Genomic DNA, 25730 nt, shown 5'->3' on the forward strand with positions numbered 1-25730 from the left:
ATATATATATGTAAACCAGGGCGGGATCAGCCTGCAGCGGCTTCCCGCATGCGCGTTTCCTTTGGAGTCTGGACGCGGAGGGGTGAACATCTCCTGCTCTGACTGCAGCGCGAGGACTGAGCCGCAAGTGAGGAGCCCACGGCAGCACCCGCTGCTCGTTGAGAAGTGTAAGAACCATACGTGCTTTACGTCATAGTCTCCAAAAGTCTCAAATAACACCAGAAAAAGCCGCTATATTTGTCGCTAGTCACTCTTTTGAAAATGTGTCGCTAGAGGGGGCTGAATACTCACTAAATATAGGGACAAAGTCGCTAAATTGGCAACACTACATACGGACTGTTAGTGGAATTCCCGCAAGAGTGTAAGGGCTAATGTGATTTGACATTGTGTTGCTATTTCGCTGAACACGTGATGGTTTAATTTGATTTGGGGCAATGAAACGATGCTACTAAAAAAACATCACCCAAATGTATAGCCCCGTTGCAAAATTTAAATGGGCTGTTTGAAAAAGTGAAACACATTTTTATTTGGCATACCCCCGACGGCATTGCGCTGCCTTGGTAACAATATTTTTTCCATTTCTCCCACAATAACTTTACAAAGCTTCTTTCATTTTTTAAATTTTTTTATGTATGAATATGATGGCTCACTTTTCGTTGTTGCCATTTCCTGCCTAGGTTTGCCCACTTTGCTAATGAAGTAATCATTCAAATAGTTTTGTGATGAATAAACCATCTGATTCTATGTCTTTCTGCCCATAATTTCATTTAATTAAAGTACTCCAGTTTTTATCCATCATTTATATCATTGATCTTGGCCTCAGAATACAGTTTCTTCTTTTTGTTGAGTATAAGATTCTATCCTAAATAATGCTATAGATTCACATTTTTTTTCTTCATAAAAAAGGACTTCACAGCAAATAAGAAAAGTATGATGGAACCTTGTAATGGTAATACTGGGCATACTCTACACAACTTCTAAAAAACAAAAATAACCGGGTCAGTCAGCACAGAGTCAATTTTGTATTTAATTTCAACAAAATGGTAATGTACTCATAACTTAAGTACAGTACTTTTATTGCACAAAACGATACGTGACATGTATAACAATTTTTCTCACTATGGTAACACTTGACATTTTCTGTAAATCTTGTACCCTTGCTTTGATTAAAATGTATTTAAAAATACTTTGGAAAAGGTTCAACATTACATTACACACATCTTCACCACTTCATGTCAACTAAACATGAATTAAGGCACCATCCGTATCACACTATAAAACACCCGTATCAACCTAAAGGTTGTCACTCTTCATCAGTGAAGCATTTTTACAGACACCATCACACCAACCATCACCATATCGTGAGGACAAACGCTGGAGATGAGAAGCAAGTACAAGGAGGGAACATTTAATGAAATACGGACAGGAACAGAATACAGACAGCGTCTGGACAGGGGAAAACAAAAACGACAATTATGCTGACACAGGGATCTAACAGAGGAACAGACAGATTTAGGAGGGGCAATCAACAAAGTAATGGAGTCCAGATGAGTCCTGATGGGCCGGCCGAGAAATGGGTGCCGGGCGACCCGGCTGAGGCGAGGGAGCCCGACGAGCCGGCTGAGGCATGAAGGGGGATGTGAGCCTGATGAGCCGACTGAGGCATGAAGGGGGATGTGAGCCTGATGAGCCGACTGAGGCATGAAGGGGGATGTGAGCCTGATGAGCCGACTGAGGCGTGAAGGGGGATGTGAGCCTGATGAGCCGACTGAGGCGTGGGAGCCCAACGAGCTGACTGAGGCATGATGTGGGATGGGCGCCTGCCGAACCAACCGAGGCAAGGAAACCTCTCGAGCCAGCTAAGGCGGTGGAAGCCCAACGAACCAGCTGAGGTACCCCTGGTTCCTACAGCAGCGTCACCCGGACCCGATGTTATCAGTAAAACAAAAACCTCCCTGATGTTTCAAATATGGGTGTCAGCATTCTATGAGGACAGACACTGGAGACGAGAAGCAAGTACAAGGAGTGAACATTTAATGAAACACGGACAGTAATGCTGACATAGGGATCTAACCGAGGAACAGACAGATATAGGAGGGGCAATCAACAAGGTAACAAGTCCAGGTGAGTCCAGCGAGTACTGATGTGCGTAATGATGGTGACAAGTGTGCGTAATGATGGGCAGCCTGGTGCCCTCAAACGCCAGAGAGGAGAAGCGGGAGCAGGCGTAACATATCATCTATTTAATCATACTCTTTCCTCAGTTCACCACTACATCCAAAACCAACAGAAGTGACTACAAACAAACTAACTACATGTCACAATACTCTATACATGGGCCCTGTGCATTTTCTGCTGGTGTATCCTGAGGTAGCTCTTCTCTGAGAACCTCTTCCCGCAGTACGTACAGGTGAACGGCCTCTCTCCCGTGTGGACCCTCTGGTGTCTCTTCAGATGACCAGCCTGAGCAAAGCGCGTCTGACACTGGGTACAGCTGAAGGGTTTCACCCCTGTGTGGACCCTCTGGTGCCTCTTCAGGCTGGACGAGTGGGAGAATTTGGCCCGGCACAGATGGCAGCCAAACGGTTTTTCCCCGGTGTGCATCCTCTGGTGGATCTCCACCTGTTTAGGCAAACGGAAGACTTTCCCACAGAATGAACAAGGGAAGCGCTTCTCTTTCCCACCAGATCTGCTGATAGCGTCACTACTACTGTCATTTGTCAATGGGATTGTGTTGCCATTTAGGGTTGATGCACTGGCATTGTCTGAGGTTTGGTTTAACATTAGGAGAGTGTGAGGAGGATGAAGGCCAGGTAGTGTCTGTGTTATCGCAGGGTCCATGTTCCAGTTGATAGATCCTATAGAAGGCAGGCTAAAGGCAGAATCTGTTAGGGGGTCAACCTGAGGCGCCACCTGTCTCTCTGAATCACAACTATAGGAGCAGGAGGGAGCATTGCTAGCCGAGTATGTGTCTGTTCTCTCCAGCTGCATATGGACACCGCCCTGTCCCTGCAGACCAAATCTACGTCTCGCCCTGGTCTCAGCCAATCTTTTATGGAGACTAAGTTCGGATGTTATTTTGTGTTCCACTCTCTGTTTCTGGTTGTGGTTAACAGTGTTGTTCCCCAGCCCATAGTTGAGGACGCTGTCCCATCCATTGACCTTCACTATGTCGCCTCTGGTCCTGGCCTGCTCGGTGATGTCGTACCCTGGGCCCTTGGCTGCACTCATCTGGGTCTGGGCATCCAAGATGTTCGCCCAGTCTCCTCTGTTAGCCTCCAGCCAACCACCTGCAGGAAGAGGTTACAAAATTGATTTTACAAACATGGCAGAGAGAACTTTATTACTTATCATTGTTTTGTCAATTACCTGGTCAAGGTCATACATTATAATGTGTGTTTATTAGGTACACCCCCCCACGAAAATGGTTTGCTCCTACAGAGAGTGATTTACATGGACGTGGCTTGCTATATAAAGCAGGCAAACAGGCATAGATGCATTCAGTTACTGTTTGATTGAACGTTAGAATGGGCAAAACGGGGGCCTCCCTAGTAGCGCAGCGGTGTAAGACATTGCATCGCAGTGCTTGAGGCATCGCAGTGCTTGAGGCATCACTACAGACCCGGGTTCAATCCCGGGTCAGTAGGTGGTGCACATGGCAGCGCACAATTGGCTCAGCGCTGTCTGGGTTAGGGGAGGGTTTGGTCACCCTTGTCCCATCGCGCTCTAAAGACTTTTTAAGGGGTGGATCAGCTTAATATTGCGGAAAGATTGCTGCTTCCATCAATGTAATTGTCTGCATCATTTCTATTCCCCCATATTTTTGGGGTAAATATATATCCATATACATACACGTATGCATACATATACATATAAATACATACACACACATACCTATATAGATATACATACTTTTTGAAAGAAAATACCTTTATTATTCCCCGCAAACCCTACCACCCTTCCCCCAATTGGAGTAAACTAATAAACACTTACGCTTCTACCTTCAGTTTCTACATCTTATACACATTTTACAGACACAATCTATTTTACAATAGTTATATTTTGTTTGTTTTTAGTCCTTCCTCTATTTCCAGTTTGATTTCTATTTGTAACTGCTATTTCACAAAATTTCTGAACCTATAAACATTTTACAGACCTCTATGTTTTACATTGGTTATCTTGTTATTAGCCCCACCCTTCAGCTTCATTCAACCCTCAGTCCCGCCCGCTCTAGCGACTCCTTGTGGCGGGCACATGCACGCTGACTTCGGTCGCCAGTTGTACAGTGTTTCCGCCGACACATTGGTTTGGCGGGCTTCCGGGTTAAGCGGGTCGTGTTTCGGAGGATGCATGGCCCTCAACCTTAGCCTCTCCCGAGTCCGTAGGGGAGATGGGACAAGACTGTAACTACCAATTGGACATCACGAAAAGGGGGAGAAAAAAATGGGCAAAACGAGTGACCTAAGCAACTTTGAGCGTGGTATGAGTGTCGGTGCCAGGTGCGCCTGTTCCAGTATCGCAGAAGTAGCCAGCCTCTTTGGCTTTTCACGCAAGACAGTGTCTAGGATTTACCAAGAATGGTCCAACAAACAAAAAACATCCAGTCAGTGGAAGTCCTGTGGCCGAAAACAGCACGTTGATAAGAGCGGTCGAAGGAGAATGGCAAGAAACGTGCAACTCACAACTCGTCAGTCCTTGTCACGGATGGGCTATTGCAGCAGCCGACCCCACTTGGTTTCACTCATATCAGCTAAAAACAAGAAGAAGTGGCTCCAGTGGGGCATGCGATTACCAACACTGGACAATTGAGGAGTGGATAAACATTACCTGGTCCGACAAATCCCGGGTCCTGTTGCGTCATGCTGATGGCAGAGTCAGGATTTGGTGTAAGCAGCATGAGTCCATGTCCCCATCCTGCCTGAATCAACAGTACAGGCTGGTGGCGGTGGTGTAATGGTGTGGGGAATGTTTTCTTGGCACACGTTAGGTCCCTTGATACCAATTGAGCAACGTTTGAATACCACATCTTGTAGAATCCACTCCTCAAAGAATTCCGGCTGTTCTGGAGGCAAAGGGCGGTCCGACCCAGTACTAGATAAACTTGTCACTGAGTGTAAATTGTATTGATTTCATTTTATGAATGAAGAGAAAATAATAGCCAGGTGCATCACTATTCCCATTGAAGTATATATATATAAAATAAAATAAAATGTATTTGTCACATACACATGGTTAGCAGATGTTAATACGAGTGTAGTGAAATGCTTGTGCTTCTAGTTCCAACAGTGCAGTAATATCTAATATCTATCTAAGTAATCTAACAATTTCACAACAACTACCTTATACACACAAGTGTAAAGGGATGAATAAGAATATGTACATAAAAATATATGGATGAGTGATGGCCGTGTGGCATAGGCAAGATGCAGTAGATGGTATAGAGTACAGTATATACATACAGTGGGAAGAACAAGTATTTGATAACCTGCAAAATCAGCAGTGTTTCCTACTTACAAAGCATGTAGAGGTCTGTCATTTTTATCATAGGTACACTTCAACTGTGAGAGACGGAATCTAAAACAAAAATCCAGAAAATCACATTGTATGATTTTTAAGTAATTCAATTGCATTTTATGCACTTGCTAATAAACTCGCTAACCGAGTCAGCGCATACATCAATGTTGTTGTCTGTCCGGCTATCCGTAAAATATCCCCATCCACGTGATCGAAGCAATCTTGAAGCGTGGAATCAGATTGGTCAGACCAGCGTTGAACAGATCTGAGCACTGGTGTTTCCTGTTTTAGTTTCTGTCTATAGGCAGGGAGCAACAAAATGGAGTTGTGGTCAGATTTGCCGAAAGGAGGGCAGGGGAGGGCTTTGTATGCGTCGCGGAAGTTGGAGTAGCAATGATCCAGTATGTTGCCAGCTCGAGTCGCGCAATCGATATGCTGATAAAATTTAGGGAGCCTTGTTTTCAGATTAGCTTTGTTAAAATCCCCAGCTACAATAAATGCAGCCTCAGGATATATGTTTTCCAGTTTACATAGAGTCCAATGAAGTTCTTTCAGGGCCGTCGAGGTGTCTGCTTGGGGGGGATATACACGGCTGTGATTATAATCGAAGAGAATTCTCTTGGTAGATAATGCGGTCGGCATTGATTGTAAGTAATTCTAGGTCAGGTGAACAAAAGGACTTGAGTTCCTGTATGTTGTTATGATTACACCACAAATCGTTAATCATAAGGCATATACCCCCGCCATTCTTCTTGCCAGAGAGATGTTTGTTTCTGTCGGTGCGATGCGTGAAGAAACCGGATGGCTGTACCGACTCTGATAACATATCCTGAGTGAGCCAGGTTTCCGTGAAACAGAGAATGTTACAATCTCTAATGTCTCTCTGGAAGGCAACCCTTGCTCGAATTTCGTATACCTTGTTGTCAAGAGACTGGACATTGGCGAGTAGTATACTCGGGAGCGGTGAGCGATGTACACATCTACGGAGCCTGACCAGGAGGCCGCTCCATCTGCGGCGCCATTGTTTTGGTTCGGCTACTGGGATTAAATCCATTGTCCTGGGTGGTGGTCCAAACAGAGGATCCGGTTCGGGAAAGTCGTATTCCTGGTCGTAATGTTGGTAAGTTGATGTTGCTCTTATATCCAAATGTTCTTCCCGGCTGTACGTAATAAGACTTAAGATTTCCTAGGGTAACAATGTAAGAAATAATACATGAAAAAAAACAAAATACTGCATAGTTTCCTAAGAACATGAAGCGAGGCGACCATCTCTGTCTGCGCCATCTCTCTAGAATATCTCTCTATATTATGTTCTGTATATGTATGTCTCCCTTACCTTGCTCTTCCATCTGTAGTCCACTCAGCAGATCAATGCTCTCTGGTCTGTCTTCTATTGTCTCTTGTTTGACCAGCAGCAGATCAGGCTTCCCATCCTCCATGTCTACTGACTGTGAGAGATGCAGAGTGAGATCAAGAAATCTGATATCAGCACCCCGCTATGGAGCATCTTCTAATTGGGCAATGAGGCATTGCTATGAGTACAATGCAAACATGTTGATTTCATACTACGCAAAAGTGTTAGTTGATTTGATTACTTGACACTCTTTAAAGGGATAGTTCAGGATTTTGGCAATGCCTTTTATCTACATTTCAATTTTAGTCATCTAGCAGACACTCTTATACTTCCCCAGAGTCCGATGAACTCGTGGATACCATTATTATGTATCTGCATCCAGTAATGCTAACTAGCTTAGCGCAAAGAATGGAAGTGTTCCAGTCTTCATTGCCAAAATCCCCAACTACCCATTTAACGGTTTGATAATTCAAAGGCATGGTCCCACACTTAAGACAAAATTAATCAAGACCTGGGCCCGTATCCACAAAGAGTCTCAGAGAAGGAGTGTTGATCAGTACTCCTACTCTAAGACAATTTGTGGATACAGACAGTAGTTTACAGTGGGCTCACCTCAGTGAGATTGTGTGTGGTCCTGTACTGCTCAGCTGAATCCTCTGTCGGTTCAGGAGTAGGAGTAGTCTGGTTGTCCTCCATGACCATGGTCCCCTCAGGGTTCCCCAGACCCTCCTCCTCCTCCTTCACCAGCAACCCCTCTGGACCCTCCTCCTCCTGGAAGAGACAGGTGATACAGATTACACAGACATACAGTCCCTCAGGTACGTACACACAGATAATAAACAGACTTTCAACATGGAGTGTTGACCCATCCCCACTATGTTTGAGTCCTATACTGTAGTTACAGAATGGCTTCATTGTTGTTACAGAATGACTTCATTGTTGTTAAACACATCATGGTGGACATAAATATGTTGTTGTGGGTACAAATAAGTCAGCTATGATAAGTCAAAAGTCATCATCAGACAAACCTGACTAAACTATTTTGACATGTACAGTAGATGTTTATTAGTGTGTAGGTATATTTATTAAGAAAGTGTATATTGGTTATAAAGCACTGTCTGGTGTATGCTTATTCTGTTCCTCAAAAAATGTGGTCATTTTCCGTTTTTCGGTTCTGTTCCCTGAACCAGTTCAAACCCCAAACGTGTACAGATTTTGGGTGGAGTAAATCCTCTCATGTCACCTCTTCCTCTCTGACAACTACCGTGATGTAATCTCGTCCCCAGACACTTCCTCTTATGTGCTGTGAGCAATAGCCTGGGGAAGAGGTTACGGTGAATGTGACTGTACATCAAAGGACCTCCCCTCCAGAGGAAGTTCTGCCACAATTTCAACATAATTTCCTGTCCTAGAGAGGAAATGCAGGTTTAGGTTCCACCTCCAAAGAATGATAAAGGCTACTTATACATATTCACGAATTGGGTGTGGGGATTTCCACGTGGTTGATAATCGAGCTGCTGTGTCAGATTTCAAAAAGGCTTTACAGCGAATACATACCATGCGATTATCTGAGAACAGCGCCCCGCTTACAAAAGCATACAAACATTTGTATAGCGATAAAATTAATCACTTACCTTTGATGATCTTCATATGTTTGCAGAGAGAGTCCACGTTACACAATAAATGTTCATTATGTCTCAAAATCTCTGTTTTGTTGGCACGTTTTGTTCAGCAATCCACTGGCTCAAAGGTGGTTACGACGTGCAGATGAATACATCCAAATAGTACCGGTAAAGTTCGTTGAAACATGTCAAACAATGTTTATAATTAATCCTCAGGTTGTCTATTGTCTAAATAATCGATAATATTTCAATCGGACAATAGCGTCTTCAATAGAAAGGAAAAACAACGAACGGCGAGCAATCGGTCACGCGTGCAAAACAGCTCTGGTTCATTCTACATAGAAAATGGTCTCATTCTTCCTCATTTTTCAGAATACAAGCCTGAAACAATGTCTAAAGACTGTTGACATCTAGTGGAAGCCATAGGAACTGCAACATGGGTCCTAACCCAACAGATACTGTATCGGCATTCAATAGAAAAGTACCCACATCAAAAATATCCCACTTCCTGGATGGATCTTCCTCAGGTTTTCGCCTGCCATATCAGTTCTGTTATACTCACAGACATTATTTTAACAGTTTTGGAAACTTTATAGTGTTTTCTATCCAATACTACCATGCATATCCTAGCTTCTGGGCCTGAGTAACAGGCAGTTTACATTGGGCACTTCATTCATTCAAAAATACTGCCCCCTACCCAAGAGAGGTTAAATAAAACCTAGCCCTGAAATTAAACGTAGGTTGAAAATAATTTGTATGTCATATCATAGGAAAATGCACCACATTCACACGGATTTGCACAACATGGGCAGTTCGGATTTGTCACTTCAAGCCCAAAAATATCATACTTTGAATAAAACAATGACTTATATCGTTGTGCAACATCAAGGGTAAGATCTGGTTGTCGTTTTTTCACCTCTAAAAAGTGGATTTCTACTGCTGTGGGCGTTCAAATGTTGCAATGGTAAAATGTTTGAACATTTTCGCTTAACACGATAACTTTTCTTATTTGTAATGCTTGCCTAATATGTTAGCATGCATAACATTTTTAATCAATTCTGCTGGTTGTTAAAAGCACAGTTTTGGGTAATATAACCTTTATATCAACATTCTCGCCACTCCCGTTTAACAACTCTAAATCGCTCTGGCACAGTAGTCATCAAGGCACTTGCCGATAATGTTGCATACAACTTTTAGAAGGTCTATCATTTTTATTGAACACAATCAAAGTTAACATTAGCCCGAGATGCCTTCAATTGCCCATATAGAAATGCCCAATTTAGGCATCATTTTTAAGAACGTGATATTGCGCGCCAAAGATATAACATGACTGCACTGTAGGTAATTAAATAATTGAAAGAAAAACAAGTTTATTTATTAGCCTAGCGGTTATAAGAATGTATATATTGTGAAAAAAGGCCTCATGTGAAATCATTGTCAAAAGCGTAAGAGATACTGTTGCATGTACAGTACCAGTCAAAAGTTTGGACACACCTACTCAGTCAAGGGTTTTTCTTTATTTGTACTATTTTTTACATTGTAGAATAATAGTGAAGACATCAAAACTATGAAATAACACAAATGGACTCATGTAGTAACCAAAAAAAGTGTTAAACAAATCAAAATATATTTTATATTTGAGATTCTTCAAAGTAGCCACCCTTTGCCTTGATGACAGCTTTGCACACTCTTGGCATTCTCTCAACCAGCTTCATGAGGTAGTCACCTGAAATGCATTTAAATGAACAGGTGTGCCTTGTTTAATGTTAATATGTGGAATGTATTTCCTTCTTCATGCATTTGAGCCAATCAGATGTGTTTTGGTAAGTTAGGGTGGTATACAGAAGATAGCCCTATTTGGTAAAAGACCAAGTCCATATTATGGCAAGAACAGCTCAAATAAGCAAAGAGAAACAACAGTCCATCATTACTTTAAGACATGAAGGTCAGTCCATATGGATCATTTCAGGAACTTTTAAAGTTTCTTCAAGTGCAGTTGTAAAAGCCATCAAGTGCTATGATGAAACTGGCTCTCATGAGGACCGCCACAGGAAAGGAAGACCCAGAGTTACCTCTGCTGCAGAGGATAAGTTCATTAGAGTCAGAAATCAGTAATTATCTGCACCTCAGATTGCAGCCCAAATAAATTATTCACAGAGTTCAAGTAACAGACACATCTCAACATCAACTGTTCAGAGAAGACTGCGTGAATCAGGCCTTCATGGTCTAACTGCTGCAAAGAAACCACTACTAAAGGACACCGATAAGAAGAAGAGACTTGCTTGGGCCAAGAAACATGAGCAATGGACATTAGACCGGTGGAAATCTGTCCTTTGGTCTGATGTCCAAATTTGAGATTTTTGGTTCCAACCGCTGTGTCTTTGTGAGACGCAGAGTAGGTGAACAGATGATCTGCACATGTGTGGTTCCCACCATGAAGCATGGAGGAGGAGATGTGATGGTGATTTATTTAGAATTCAAGGCACACTTAACCAGCATGGCTACCAAAACATTCTGCAGTGATACTCTATCCCATCTGGTTTGCACTTGTGGGACTATCATTTATTTTTCAACAGGACAATGACCCAAAACACACCTCCAAGCTGTGTGACCAAGAAGGAGAGTCATGAAGTGCTGCATCAGATGACCTGACCTCCACAATCACCAGACCTCAACCCAATTGAGATGGTTTGGGATGAATTGGACCGCAGAGTGAAGGAAAAGCAGCCAACAAGTGCTCAGCATATGTGGGAACTCCTTCAAGCATTCCAGGTGAATACCTCATGAAGCTGGTTGAGAGAATGCCAAGAGTGTGCAAAGCTGTCATCAAGGCAAAGGGTGGCTACTTTGAAGAATCTCAAATAAAATATATTTTGATTTGTTTAACACTTTTTTGGTTACTACATATGCATATTTCATAGTTTTGATGTCTTCACTATTATTCTACAATGTAGAAAATAGTACTAATAAAGAAAAACCCTTGAATGGGTAGGTGTGTCCAAACTTTTGAATGGTACTGTAGGTCTAGATTATTTATGAATTGATCATATAGAAATATAAAAACATTATTTTAACATTAACATTATTTAACCACGCCAAAGAATCTAGAAGAAAAAGAAACGCACACCTATTTAGGCGAGGTGCTGGCTAGCGGAGTAGAAAACTTGAAAATAAAAGTGAGCCGCACACTCTAGGAGCTCAGATGCAAAAATGTAATTACCAACGTTTCGACAGCCAAGCTGTCTTCATCAGGGTATAATCACAAACACTGCGAGATGACTCGTTTATGTAGTGTCAAAAGACACAGGTGTCTGTAATCATGGCCAAGAGTGGCCTAATATCATTGGTTAATTATCAAATAGTAAAATGGCATACAAAGAACAGCATACAAACAACAAATGGATAGCATACGATCATAAATTCCTTTTAGACTACACAAGCTTACAAACAATTACAATGGCAAAGTCACAATAATCACAAGAATGGCTTCAGATCAAAGTCTACGTTGAGACCGAAGGGAACACGGGTCTTTAAGTTAAAGATCCAGGCAGCCTCTCATATTAACAATAAATTATCAAGGTCACCCCCTCTCCTAGGGAGGGTGACATGTTCGATGCCAATATAACGCAGAAACGAAATCGAGTGGCCTGCCTCCAAGAAGTGGGCCGCAACTGGGTAAGTAAAGTTTTTACACCTAATGGTGATACGATGCTCTGAGATACGTACTTTTAATTCGTGCTTTGTTTTACCCACATATTGTTTACCACAAGAACAAGTTATAAGATAAATAACTGCCTTAGTGGAGCACGTAATAACACCTTTGATTGGGATCGATTTCCCTGTTTGAAGGATCTACATTTATAAGTGCCATTGCATTGAGCACAGCCATTACATGCCAAAGAACCACGTCAAAGAAACCACGGATTCTTTACCTTTTTCTATTATCAAGACACCTGCTGTTAACTGATTAGGACAATTAGGTTTTCTAAATATCGGTCGACTAGGTGGGACTCTAATATCTTAAAGTGCTTCATGCATAGCTTTTATTTTTACCCATCAGAGTAGGAGTAAAATGTCTCTCTTCTCAGCATTTATGACCAATTTTCTACTCTGAGATGCTTTGTGGATAGGGGTCCAGATGTGATGTATATTAAAGAGTCTCAATTAAAATCTTAGAATGAAAAATCCCATTTTGTGTTTATTAAACATGTTTTTAAATCTCAACACACCATATGAAAACCACACATACACGTCTCAACTAAAAATCTGCATGAACTTGATAAACTGCATTAATTTTCTCATTAAAAGTGTCTTGGGGAAAATATTTTGTTTGTGCCCAATAGAAATAAATGGTAAATAATGTATTGTGTCATTTTGGATTCAATTATATTGTAAATAACAATAGAATATGTTTCTAAACACTTCAACATTAATGTGGATGCTACCACGATTACGGATAATCCTAAATGAATCGTGAATGATGATGAGTGAGAAAGACATAGAGGGTCAAAGATCATAACCCCATTCATGCTAACCTCTTACCATTACCAATAATAGAGGAGGTGAGCATGTCTTGGGGGTCTTTGACCCTCTGTATCTTTCTCACTCATCATCATTCACGATTAATTTTGGATTATCCGTAATCGTGGTAGCATCCAGATTAATGTATAAGTGTTTAGAAACATATTCGATTGTGATTTACAATAAAAGTGACTCCAAAATGACACAATACATTATTTACTATTCATTTATCGTCGGCACAAAATCTGAAATCTACAAATTTGTAGAGTCACAAGCTTGATGTAGTCATGGCCTGCTATGAATATGGGACAAAATGCTTCATTTCTGCAGTCAACTGACCAAATCGCCATCTAGTGACCTCATGGGTGGAATATTATCAATAGACATTCTTTAATAAAAAAAAAAAGTCAAATCCGGTGTTTCTATTTCAAACGGTTTTGTTATATTTCAGTCCTCTTTGTTGTATATAAAGTATAATATTGTGATGCAAAGCCAAACATTTAAACATGTCAACTCTATATCAGACATGGTACAAGTGCCTTCTTTTTTTAAAGCTCATAACCATGTGAGTGAGGAGAATACTTTTGTTTCAAAGTAGATTTGTTTAAGACTACCTACAAACACTGTGTGACCCTGATTTAGCCCACTGCAGTAAAAGGTTATTTACCTTTCATTTCTAGTGGGCACAAAATAATCTGAAACACAACCAAAACTGCAAATGCATCCAACAAGTTTGATTTAGACATTGAGTGCTAGGTATAGGGGACCAAATATCAAACTTTTGACTACTTTATCTATAAGAATCTTTAGCTGTGATAATCCTTTTGAACCCTATATTTTTTTTAAAAAGTATTACTTGTTAAACAAAATATTTTTCACTGAGCAATTTTATTAGTATAAAATAACATATAAATTATATTTTGATTTTTTTTTAAATTGCATACAATATAGCTCAGTATGAATGTTTTATTTTACAAAGTCACTATTGCTCATCTTTATCAAGTGTGTCAATCATTTCTGACCCCACTGCATATCACACAATATTCTACCCAGGAATATCCAACACTGAAATCTGTTACTCTTGTTATTCCAAATACATCTGTGGATTTTTTTCAACTGTAAATTCCTATTTGTTGTTAATGCAGGGTTTGATCTAAAGGTCAGAAGCTATTGAGTGGAATGGTTATTTTCTATGTTCTAGAGTGGATTGTTTTTTCTGCTGGTGTATCCTGAGGTAGAGCCTCTCTGAGAACCTCTTCCCGCAATGCGTTTGTATGCAAACAGCCTTTCTCCTGTGTGGACATTCAGGTGGCTCTTCAGCTGGTCCTGCCGGGAGAACCTCTTCTCACACTGGGGACAGCTGTAGGGTTTCTCCCCTGTGTGGACCATTTGGTGCCTCTTCAGGTGGCCAGCCTGGGCAAAGCGCATATGACACTGGGTACAGCTGAAGGGTTTCTCCCCTGTGTGGACCCTCTGGTGTATCTCCACATTCTGGGAGCAGCTGAAGCTTTTGTTACAGAACATGCAGAGGAATCGCTTCTCTTTACTATTGCCTGATGTGGCTCCTCCTCCCCGAGCCTGGGCTCTAGCCCTGTCGTTTGAGTTCAATACCTGATCGAAAAGGATGCGGCCGTGTGAATTAGTGTCAACATCGGTGGGGCCTTCTAAGTCGCTTTCCCTAAACGCGCGTAAAGGGGACTGGGTTGTGACATTTAGATTTGTGTCTAAGCTTTCCCTGTTATCTAAGAAATCTCTGCCCTGTGAGTGTCCGTCTCCTAGGTGGCTATCTGCATTCCATGTGGGAGGAGCGTTGCCCTCCACTTTCACAGTCACCTCATCTACGACTATAACCTCCCCTTTCTTATCTAGGCACCCTTCAGGTACCCTACTACTGTATCGGTTCCAGTCCCCTCTAGACAGATCAGTCTGTGTCTCTAATCCCAAGGATATGTCGCCAGGGTCCATCTCTGTAGCGTAAGAACAAGACGGATCCTCACCGCCAGTGTTTAACGCGTCACCATCACTTTCTCCATGGGAATGAACCATCCTCTGGCTCTGGTGAAATACTGCTAAATACTCTGAGCCAGGAGCAGGAAGACGGCTAAGTCTCCCAAGCCCCAGTCTCTCCGAGTCTGACCTGTGGTCAGATCCTGTGTGTAAGAGCCTGTGTGTTACAGTTAACGTCTCGGTGTCTGTCTCTGGCTTGAGGATGGCGTTCGGCGTTCCACTGACCTCCGTGATGTTACCTCGGGTCCTGGGCGGCACTTGGACGGAGGTGGAGACCTCCGTGGCTACAGGGGGCACTCCAGCCACTTCAGTCTGGATGTTTCTACTGTGCCGCGGGTCCTCTTCTCCTTCAGACTTCTCCTGCTTGACACCAGGACCTGCAGCCTCTGTATCTGCAGACTGACACAAGAAGGGAAGAGGTTATTACTGGTCATGCGTTGAATTGGATAACAATGTCATAGGGAAGTCTTCCAAGCTCCCCAATGGCAGAGCCTTTCTGAAATAAACTGGCCACATTTGATATACTGTACATTTGATGTAATACTATTACACTAACCTCTATCACGATAATGTGCTGAGTTGAGGTTCCACTCCCCTCATCAAAACTGATTGGTTGGTCATCTCTCCATGTATTGTGTCCCGCTGGCTTCACAAAGCTCCTGTGGCCTCCAGTGAGATGTCCTTCACCTGAGAGAGTGATTGGGGGAAAAGAGGTGGTTAGTTTAGCTACTGTCAATGCTCAACGCTACACCCTGTTGACAGTTTTAGAATTCTAGATAAGGTAACACTTCGCATAACTGCTTGATATACTATTCATAGATTGATTATGTTCCATGCATCTTATTGTTTTCAATGATTAAATACTAGGAAATGCAGTAAATCAGGAATCTGGTATAACAAATGATATTGTGTCTTTGTGCAAGATAGCTAAGTAATCCGGGGAATTATTGCAAACAATCCAAAAACTGACCAAGACCCAATTCTGGTTAACCAAAGATTGTCTATTATATTGACAAAATATTAGAGTGACAGCTCTGATAATATAAACATGTCCTCGAAGATGGAAGATATACGGGAGGAGGCAAGATCAGGTGGGACCATTCTAGTCAATAGAGATATACAGTGGGGAGAACAAGTATTTGATACACTGCCGATTTTGCAGGTTTTCCTACTTACAAAGCATGTAGAGGTCTAATTTTTATCATAGGTACACTTTAATTTGCGAGGGACGGAATCTAAAACAAAAATCCAGAAAATCACATTGTATGATTTTTAAGTAATTCATTCGCATTTTATTGGATGACATAAGTATTTAATACATCAGAAAAGTAGAACTTAATATTTGGTACAGAAACCTTTGTTTGCAATTACAGAGATCATACGTTTCCTGTAGTTCTTGACCAGGTTTGCACACACTGCAGCAGGGATTTTGGCCCACTCCTCCATACAGACCTTCTCCAGATCCTTCAGGTTTCGGGGCTGTCGCTGGGCAATACAGACTTTCAGCTCCCTCCAAAGATTTTCTATTGGGTTCAGGTCTGGAGACTGGCTAGGCCACTCCAGGACCTTGAGATGCTTCTTACGGACCCACTCCTTAGTTGCCCTGGCTATGTGTTTCGGGTCGTTGTCATGCTGGAAGACCCAGCCACGACCAATCTTCAATGCTCTTACTGAGGGAAGGAGGCTATTGGCCAAGATCTCGCGATACATGGCCCCATCCATCCTCCCCTCAATACGGTGCAGTCATCCTGTCCCCTTTGCAGAAAAGCATCCCCAAAGAATGATGTTTCCACCTCCATGCTTCACGGTTGGGATGGTGTTCTTGGGGTTGTACTCATTCTTCTTCTTCCTCCAAACACGGTGAGTGGAGTTTAGACCAAAAAGCTCTATTTTTGTCTCATCGGACCACATGACCTTCTGCCATTCCTCCTCTGGATCATCCAGATGGTCATTGGCAAACTTCAGACGGGCCTGGACATGCGCTGGCTTGAGCAGGGGGCCCTTGCATGTGCTGCAGGATTTTAATACATGACGGCGTAGTGTGTTACTAATGGTTTTCTTTGAGACTGTGGTCCCAGCTCTCTTCAGGTCATTGACCAGGTCCTGCCGTGTAGTTCTGGTCTGATCCCTCACCTTCCTCATGATCATTGATGCCCCACGAGGTGAGATCTTGCATGGAGCCCCAGACAGAGGGTGATTGACCGTCATCTTGAACTTCTTCCATTTTCTAATAATTGAGCCAACAGTTGTTGCCTTCAAACCAAGCTGCTTGCCTATTGTCCTGTAGCCCATCCCAGCCTTGTGCAGGTCTACAATTGAACCCTGATGTCCTTACACAGCTCTCTGTTCTTGGCCATTGTGGAAGGTTGGATTGAGTGTGTGGACAGATGTCTTTTATACAGGTAACGAGTTCAAATAGGTATAGTTATTACAGGTATAGTGTAGAACAAGAGGGCTTCTTAAAGAAAAACTAACAGGTCTGTGAGAGCTGGAATTCTTACTGGTTGGTAGGTGATCAAATACTTATGTCATGCAATAAAATGCAAATTAATTACTTAAAAATCATACAATGTGATTTTCTGGATTTTTGTTTTAGATTCTGTCTCTCACAGTTGAAGTGTACCTATGATAAAAATTACAGACCTCTACATGCTTTGTAAGTAAGAAAACCTGCAAAATCGGCAGTGTATCAAATACTTGTTCTCCCCACTGTATAGACGACTCATCTTTGTATCTGTGCCATTATAGAGTCTGTGACAGCATGGGCAGGGCCATTGAGGCTATCTCTGATTCAACATTCGGTTGGGTTATATGCGGAGACACATTTCAGTTGAAGGCATTCAGTTGTACTACTGACTAGGTATTAGAGGTTGACCAATTAATCGGAATGGCAGATTTCAAGTTTTCATAACAATCGAAAATCTGTATTTTTGGGCGGCGATTTTGCAGATTACATTTTTTTATTAATTAATGCCTTTATTTAACTAGGCAAGTCAGTTCAGAACACATTCTTATTTTCAATGACGGCCTAGGAACGGTCGGTTAACTGCCTTGTTCAGGGGCAGAACGACAGATTTTCACCTTGTCAGCTCGGGGGATCCAATCTTGCAACCTTACAGTTAACGAGTCCAACGCTCTAACCACCTGCCTCTCATTGCACTCCGAGGAGCCTGCCTGTTACGCGAATTCAGTAGAAGCCAAGGTAAGTTGCTAGCTAGCATTAAACTTATCTTATAAAAAACAATCAATCAATCATAATCACTAGTTACAACTACACATGGTTGATGATATTACTCGTTTATCTAGTGTGTCCTGCGTTGCATATAGTCGATGCAACACTGGGGCATGATTTAACAAAAGCGCATTTGCGAAAAAAGCACAATCGTTGGACGACTGTACCTAACCATAAACACCAATGCCTTTCTTAAAATCAATACACAGAAGTATATATTTTTAAAACTGCATATTTGGCTAAAAGAAATCCAGGTTAGCAGGCAATATTAACCAGGTGAAATTGTGTAATTTGAGATGGACCCTGTAATTTCTGCGTTCATTGCACGCAGAGTCAGGGTATATGCAACAGTTTGGGCAACCTGGCTCATTGCGAACTAATTTGCCATAATTTTAAGTAATTATGACATAACATTAAAGGTTGTGCAATGTAACAAGAATATTTAGACTTAGGGATGCCACCCGTTAGATAAAATACCGAACGATTCCGTATTTCACTGAAATAATAAACATTTTGTTTTCGAAATGATAGTTTCCGGATTCGACCATATTAATGACCAAAGGCTCGTATTTCTGTGTGTTATTATGTTATAATTAAGTCTATGATTTGATAGAGCAGTCTGACTGAGCGATGGTAGGCAGCAGCATGCTCGTAAGCATTCATTCAAACAGCACTTTCATGCATTTTGCCAGCAGCTCTTCGCAAGCACAGCGCTGTTTATGACTTCAAGCCTATCAGCCTAATGGCTGGTGTAACCGATGTGAAATGGCTAGCTAGTTAGCTGGGTGTGCGCTAATAGCGTTTCAAACGTCACTCGCTCTGAGACTTGGAGTAGTTATTCCCCTTGCTCTGCAAGGGCCGCGGCTTTTGTGGAGCGATGGGTAATGCTGCTTCGAGTGTGGCTGTTGTCGATGTGTTCCTGGTTCGAGCCCAGGTAGGGGCGAGGAGAGGGACGGAAGCTATACTGTTACACTGGCAATACTATAGTGCCTATAAGAACATCCAATAGTCAAAGGTATATGAAATACAAATGGTATAGAGAGAAATAGTCCTATAAATACCATACTAACTACAACCTAAAACCTCTTACCTTGGAATATTGAAGTCTCATGTTAAAAGGAACCACCAATTTTCATATGTTCTCATGTTCTGAGCAAGGAACTCAAACGTTAGCTTTTTTACATGGCACATATTGCACTTTTACTTCTCCAACACTTTGTTTTTGCATTATTTAAACCAAATTTAACATGTTTCATAATTTATTTGAGGCTAAATGGATTTTTATTGATGTATTATATGAAGTTAAAATAAGTGTTCATTCAGTATTGTTGTAATTGTCATTATTACAAATAAATACACTTTTGTAAATTTTTTAAATCGTCCGATTAATCGGTATCGGCTTTTTTGGCCCTCCAATAATCGGTATTGGTATCGGCGTTGAAAAATCATAATCGGTCGACCTCTACTAGGTATCCCCCTTTCCTTTCATTTGAAAGTAGTCCATTTTTTTTCTTCCTCTTTGGCTGATTGCGCCCAACTCATAGGAATCGCCACCCCGTTGACTACTTTAAAATGGTGGAAACCCTCAATGGCAATGTCCATGAGGAGTCCTCTATCTCAATGACAACAGGCAAAACTCTGATATAAAGGCATTTTTTTCCAAATTTGCAGAAATGACACTATCAGTGCTTCGGTAACAACCTCACCATTATGAAACTTATATTGATCAAATATGCCTCAAGTAGCAAATTAGCCATTACATTTTTTGTTGACCAAATTTGACACTCATTTACCTCCATACAAAAATAAGCCTTCCTGGGCTCATTTTCGTGGACAGATTTGGGGTTGAGAAAAATTATCGTTTCGCCGCTTCCTCTCTCGGTTAATGCATCTAAGGTCACACATGCGCAGAGGGGAATGGGGCGACAGGCCCCGCAGCCTCGACCTTCTACAAAATGTACCTCTTGCCATTCCTCTGTATCGGTCGAGGATCTTGACACTACTGGGACGGCTGACGAGTACGCGCTCCCGTACCACCTTCAGTTCCAGTAGCTGTAGTTTCCTCCGCAATGCCCTGTTTTCTTTCTGGCTTTTAGTTATTTCCAAACGAAACACTGCATAGTCGTCGTCGACGAGTTTACAGACCTCTGCCACGGCTGCATTCGCTAGCACCTCCATGATGGAGGCTATTTGAGTGTGAAAAACCATAGCAGCTAGCCCTACCTAGATAACATCTATCAACTAAGTCCAGTCTCCAGCGCGAATTAAACACTACTTGGGGTAAATATGCAATGATGTGCAGTTAAATTAGTCATATTTTGACTTCCATTGTGTTCATAAACGTCTAAAGAAAAACGCTAACGTGGAAATAGTTCTTGGTCATTGTTTACACGGAATATAAGTTGTTATTGGTTGGCGTCATAGGTCAAAGGGTGTGGCTAAATAAAAACGGTATTTGCGCTGTTCTTTAAAATATACACTGATGGAAAAAGTACTCAATTGCCATACTTTAGTAAAAGTAAATGCTATACATCAAATTCCTTATATTAAGCAAACCAGACAGTACTCCGACACTCAGACATAATTTACAAATGCAGTATTTGTGTTTAGTGATTCCGCCAGGTCAGAGGCAGTAGGGATGTCAAACCCTTGTATTGATATGTGCATGAATTGGACGATATTGCTGTCCTGTCTGAGCATTCTAAATTTAAGGAGTACTTTTTGACGTCATGAAATATGGGAGTAAAACAGTACATATTTTCTTTAGTAATGTAGTGGAGTAAAAGTTGTCAAATTTAAATTGTAAAGTACAGAGAAGAACGACTCAAGTAGTACTTTATAGTATTTTAAAAAACGTGTTTACTTTACAGCACTGGAAATGGGGTACTGCTTAATACATTACACATTCAAACTCTTCAACGATTGTGTATTATATTGACAAGATATTCAAGATAGTCTTACTAAAAATGGAAAGACTTGTCCATAGATGAGAGGAGGCGAGATCAGGTGGGAACATTCTAGCTAATGTGAAGGCAGATGCAAGTGCGAACAATAGGAGATCAAAGTTTATTGGTTTGTGTACACAATTTAGCCAATGATATAGCGAGCGCATCAAAATGCTTATGTTATTAGCTCCTAACAATGCAGTAAAATGTCAAACAAGTACACAAATAATAGAATAAAAAGCTAAATAGAGGACTGGTGGTGCTTTCAAGACAACTGGGGAAAAAACTCAAATCATGATGTTAGTGATCTAAAGGTTAAAAAGTCAGAGCACTAGAAGAGGCCCGAGTTCCCAGACTTGGAATTCCAAGTTGGATGACCGCTCAAAACGATTTTTCCCAGTCTGAGCTCATTTTATTTTGAGTTCACAGTCTTCTTGAACGCTCTGAAGTGTGAAGTCTGAGATTTCCGAGTTCCCAGTTGTTTTGAACGTGGCGTCATCTTGGTATCTGTGCTATTATAGCGTATGTGACAGTATGGGCATGTTTTTAGTCTATGCCAGCGCCATTGAGGCTATCTCCATTTTAAAGTAGTACATTTTCTTCTTAATTGGCTGATTGCTCCCAACTCCTAGGAATCCCCACCCATAGGAATCCCTACCCAGTTGACTACTTTAAAAATGGTGGAAGCCTTCAATGTCCATGCTAAAACGGATTATATCCATGATGAGTCCTCTATTTCTGACAACAGGCACAACTCTAATTTAACATATTTTTGCATAAGTTGACGAAATGCCACTTGGGTCCACCCATCAGTGCATTCGTAACCTAACAATTACGAGACTGATATTCAGTCAAATAAGCCTCATGTAGCAAATTAGCAATTACATTTTTGTTAACTGAATTCAACACTCGTAAAATCTAAAAATCAAATGTTATTTGTGGCATTCGCCGAATACAACTGGTGTATACTTTACTGTGAAATGCTTGCTTATGAGCCCTTCCCAACGATGCAGAGTTTAAAAATAAAATAGTAACACGAGGAATAAAAATAATTTACCTCCATACAAAAATGTCTCACTTTGTGGGCTTATTTTCGTGAACAGATTTAGCCTCTGGTATCTTTTCAACTCCGAGCAGAGTTGTTTAGAAAGATTACCATAAATTACCTAAAAATACTTTTAAAAAGAGGGACATCATATTTGTTATGAAAAGAACAGGCAAAACTAAATTTAGAGGGGAAATATAGTGTTCCACTTCAATTACAGGGTTTTGGCTATGCCAGCACACCAAACAAGTATGTATAATGTGAGAAAGACGGCATGCCCAGATGCTCAACTGAGGGATTTAGTCATCCAAAAAACTCTTACTCCAAGACACTTCACATGATGACTATAATATGTCAGCTAAAGCCACAATGCTACGATTTCTCCCCATTGTGGACACTTATGTCTGGTAAGCTTAGTCAGCTAGGAGAAGCTCTTGTAACATAGTTTGCACTTGAAGGGCCTGCCCTTGGTGTGAACGGTCTGTTGCTTCTTCACATAGGTCGCCTAAGTAAAGCTCTTCCCACACGTGGGGCAGCTGTACGGCTTGTCTGCGTCCGTCCTAATGCTCGACTCCAACGTTGAGACCCAATTACACCAGAGGTAGAAGCAGGAGTCACCACCCTCAGGTGGTTAGTCTTTCAGCTCCCTCCTTGACCTCTTGCCATTGTTTGGATGTTGTTGGGATTGTGTGTTGTGTTCTAGGCTAGGTACCTCTCCTGGTGAACGCCCATCCTGACCTGGTCTGTATCGGTGCGGTAACCATGAGGTAGCTGAGGAAAGCTAGACCCAGGTCCAGGCCCAGGCTTTCTATGAACTGAGACACTAGGCACCTCCTGAAAGCCTACCACCAGGGGTCTCCCACCACCCTCTGTGAAGGCTGAAGCCCAGGGTGACCTGCTCTGTTCATCATGGATACTGTGGTGTTTGCATCATAGGAACAGGAGGGTCTATCTCTATCAGCCCCAGGCCCTGCTTCATCCCTGCACTGAGACAGTGAAGAGAAGGGTCTGGGTTGCAGACTGGATCCCTGACTGGAGCCTCTGTCTCTCTGATGACCACCAGGACTGAGGTTGTTCAGTCCACCTGTCCATTGTTTTGTGTGGTGGTGATGGAGTTTTTATCCCTTGTGGTTTGTATTTTTATTTATTATGGATCCCCATTAGCTGGAGTCCAGCAAAATTAAGGCAGAACCACTCCTTTATTGGGGGTGTCTTGCTAATTGCCTATAATTTCCACCTGTTGTCTATTCCATTTGCACAACAGCATGTGACATTTATTGTCAATCAGTGTTGCTTCCTAAGTGGACAGTTTGATTTCATAGAAGTGTGATTGACTTGGAGTTACATTGTGTTGTTTAAGTGTTCCCTTTATTTTTTTGAGCAGTGTATAATGTGTTGGTTCAACTGATATACAGAACTCAGTCACAGCAATGACGCAAAAATAACCAAGTCAGTCAGCACAGAGTCAATTTTGTATTTAATTTCATCAATGTACTTTTACTGCACAAAACTATACCTGTGGCAAGTAGAATAACTTTTCTCACTATGGTAACACTTTACATTTTCTGTAAATCTGGTACCCTCCCTTTGATAAAATACATTTTTGAATACTTTGGAGAAGGTTTAACATTACATACATCTTCAGTACTTCATATCAATTAAACGTGAATTAAGGCACTATAATTTCCTCATTATAAAACACCAGCATCAAACAACAGGACAAGGATGTCACTTTCATCAGTGAAGCATTTTTACAGACACCATTCATCACCATATCATCTACTCTGCCTCATCATACTCATTCTTTCTTCAGTTCACCTCATCCAGTTCCATATAGAGTACCACAGTATGAGTCATAATACCCATATAACCTAGCGGTCAAACAAGTACATTTTTCCAGTTGTTTTTCCCCATAGGGGATATAAGAAACACTACAAATAAGGGCTGTGTTTCGTGTAGACTTACCCTGACGTGACGTTTTGATAACTGTACATCTCTCTCGGACAAGGTGACTTAATATTTTTGCCAGTATTTAACCCCCCAAAATAAATTGCTAATGTGGCTATCATAAAGACCTACAAATGCCATGATGATCTGGACGAGACTGCTGAATTGAGGCAAAGGTAAGAATCTATGGATCAACTATCTAATGTTAGCTAAATTTAGTCATGAATAAATTGGCTACATTTCTTTAAATTTACAATTCTGTGCACTGTCTTCTGCAAGTTTTAAATGGACACAAACCAGTTAGCAAAGGTGTCAGATAGAGAAGGCTTTGCAGGGATTTGTAGTCTTGCATGATGTCTACTTTGATGCTAATTAGCATTTTAGAATCTGAGAGTAAATAGGGCTGAATATATTGATAAAATTCACCTTGTCCGAGAGAGATTTACATGGTTATCAAAACGTCACCCCACGGTAAGCCTACACGACACAGCCCTTATTTTAAGTGTTTCTAAAATCAAAAATTAATGGTGGAAAAATGATTGGAACTATTTCCCATCCATTGACCTCTACTAATTTAGCCTCTGATCCTGGCCTGCTCAGTAATGTTGTCCCCCTTGGATCTTGGCTAAACCCGTCTAGGAATCCAAGATAGCCACCCAGTGTCCTCTGTTAGCCTCCAGCCAACCACCTGCAGGAAGAGATTCCAAAATAGACTTTATAAGCATGGCAGTGAAAAGTCTACATATGGAGTTTTATTGGAAAAAAATAGCCAGGTGCATCACTATTCCCATTGAAGTATATCTATTATGTTCTGTATATGTATGTCTCCCTTACCTAGCTCCTCCATCTTTAGTCCACTCAGCAGATCAATGCTCTCTGGTCTGTTGTCCATTGTCTCCTCTTTGACTAGCAGCAGATCAGGCTTCCCATCCTCCAAGTCTACTGACTGTAAGAGGTACAGAGTGAGAGGATGTTGGATCAAGAAATCTGTTATGAGCACCCTGCTATGGAGCATCTTCTCATTGGGCAATGACAAAAAAAAAGGTAAGGGCATGGATCAGAAAACCAGTCCGTATCTGGTGTGACCACCATTTGCCTCATGCAGTTTATACATCTCCTTCGCATAGAGTTGATCAGACTGTTTATTGTGGCCTGTGGAAGGTTGTTCCACTCCTCTTCAAATACTGTGCGAAGTTGCTGGATATTGGCGGGAACTGGAACACGCTATCATACGCATCAATCCAGAGCATCCCAAACATGCTCAATGGGTGACGTGTCTGGTGCGTATGCAGGCCATGGAAGACCTGGGACATTTTCAGCTTCCAGGAATTGTGTACAGATCCTTGCAACATGGGGCAGTGCATTATCATGCTGAAACATGAGATGATGGTGGCTGACGAATGGCACGACAATGGAGCTTGTCTCAGGAGCTTGTCAAAGTATATCTGTGCATTCAAATTGCCATCGATAAAATGCAATTGTGTTCCTAACTTATGACTGGCAATACCACAACCCCACCGCCACCATGGTGCACTCTATTCAC

At 41.7% G+C, this 25730-nt stretch overlaps 1 protein-coding gene and 1 long non-coding RNA gene across 2 annotated transcripts; one reads left to right on the top strand and one right to left on the bottom strand.

Annotated features, from left to right (window-relative positions):
* Nucleotides 1-1009: 1009 nt before the first annotated feature.
* On the bottom strand, nucleotides 1010-20458 carry LOC115137390 (neurotrophin receptor-interacting factor homolog). Its single transcript, XM_029673695.2, has 6 exons — nucleotides 20212-20458; nucleotides 15575-15705; nucleotides 15244-15417; nucleotides 7481-7639; nucleotides 6851-6962; nucleotides 1010-3290 (listed from the first exon to the last, which is right to left on the bottom strand). The coding sequence occupies exons 1-6, from the start codon at nucleotides 20456-20458 to the stop codon at nucleotides 2329-2331; spliced, it is 1785 nt and encodes a 594-aa protein (XP_029529555.2). The 3' UTR covers nucleotides 1010-2328.
* LOC135574053 (uncharacterized) lies at nucleotides 20442-23917 on the top strand. Its single transcript, XR_010465161.1, has 2 exons — nucleotides 20442-20530; nucleotides 22944-23917. It is a non-coding gene; the product is annotated as an uncharacterized LOC135574053 (long non-coding RNA).
* Nucleotides 23918-25730: the final 1813 nt, after the last annotated feature.

Source organism: Oncorhynchus nerka, linkage group LG11, assembly GCF_034236695.1.
Source record: "Oncorhynchus nerka isolate Pitt River linkage group LG11, Oner_Uvic_2.0, whole genome shotgun sequence".
NCBI lineage: Eukaryota > Metazoa > Chordata > Actinopteri > Salmoniformes > Salmonidae > Oncorhynchus > Oncorhynchus nerka.

Excerpts from the sequence above, each read along its gene's own strand:
- LOC115137390 (XM_029673695.2), bottom strand. The coding sequence starts at position 20,458 with ATGGTTTTTCACACTCAAATAGCCTCCATCATGGAGGTGCTAGCGAAT. Across the intron at positions 15,706-20,211 it reads ATACAGAGGAATGGCAAGAG|GTGAAGGACATCTCACTGGA; the intron begins GTACATTTTGTA and ends TCACTCTCTCAG. Across the intron at positions 6,963-7,480 it reads CCACACACAATCTCACTGAG|TCAGTAGACATGGAGGATGG; the intron begins GTGAGCCCACTG and ends CATCTCTCACAG.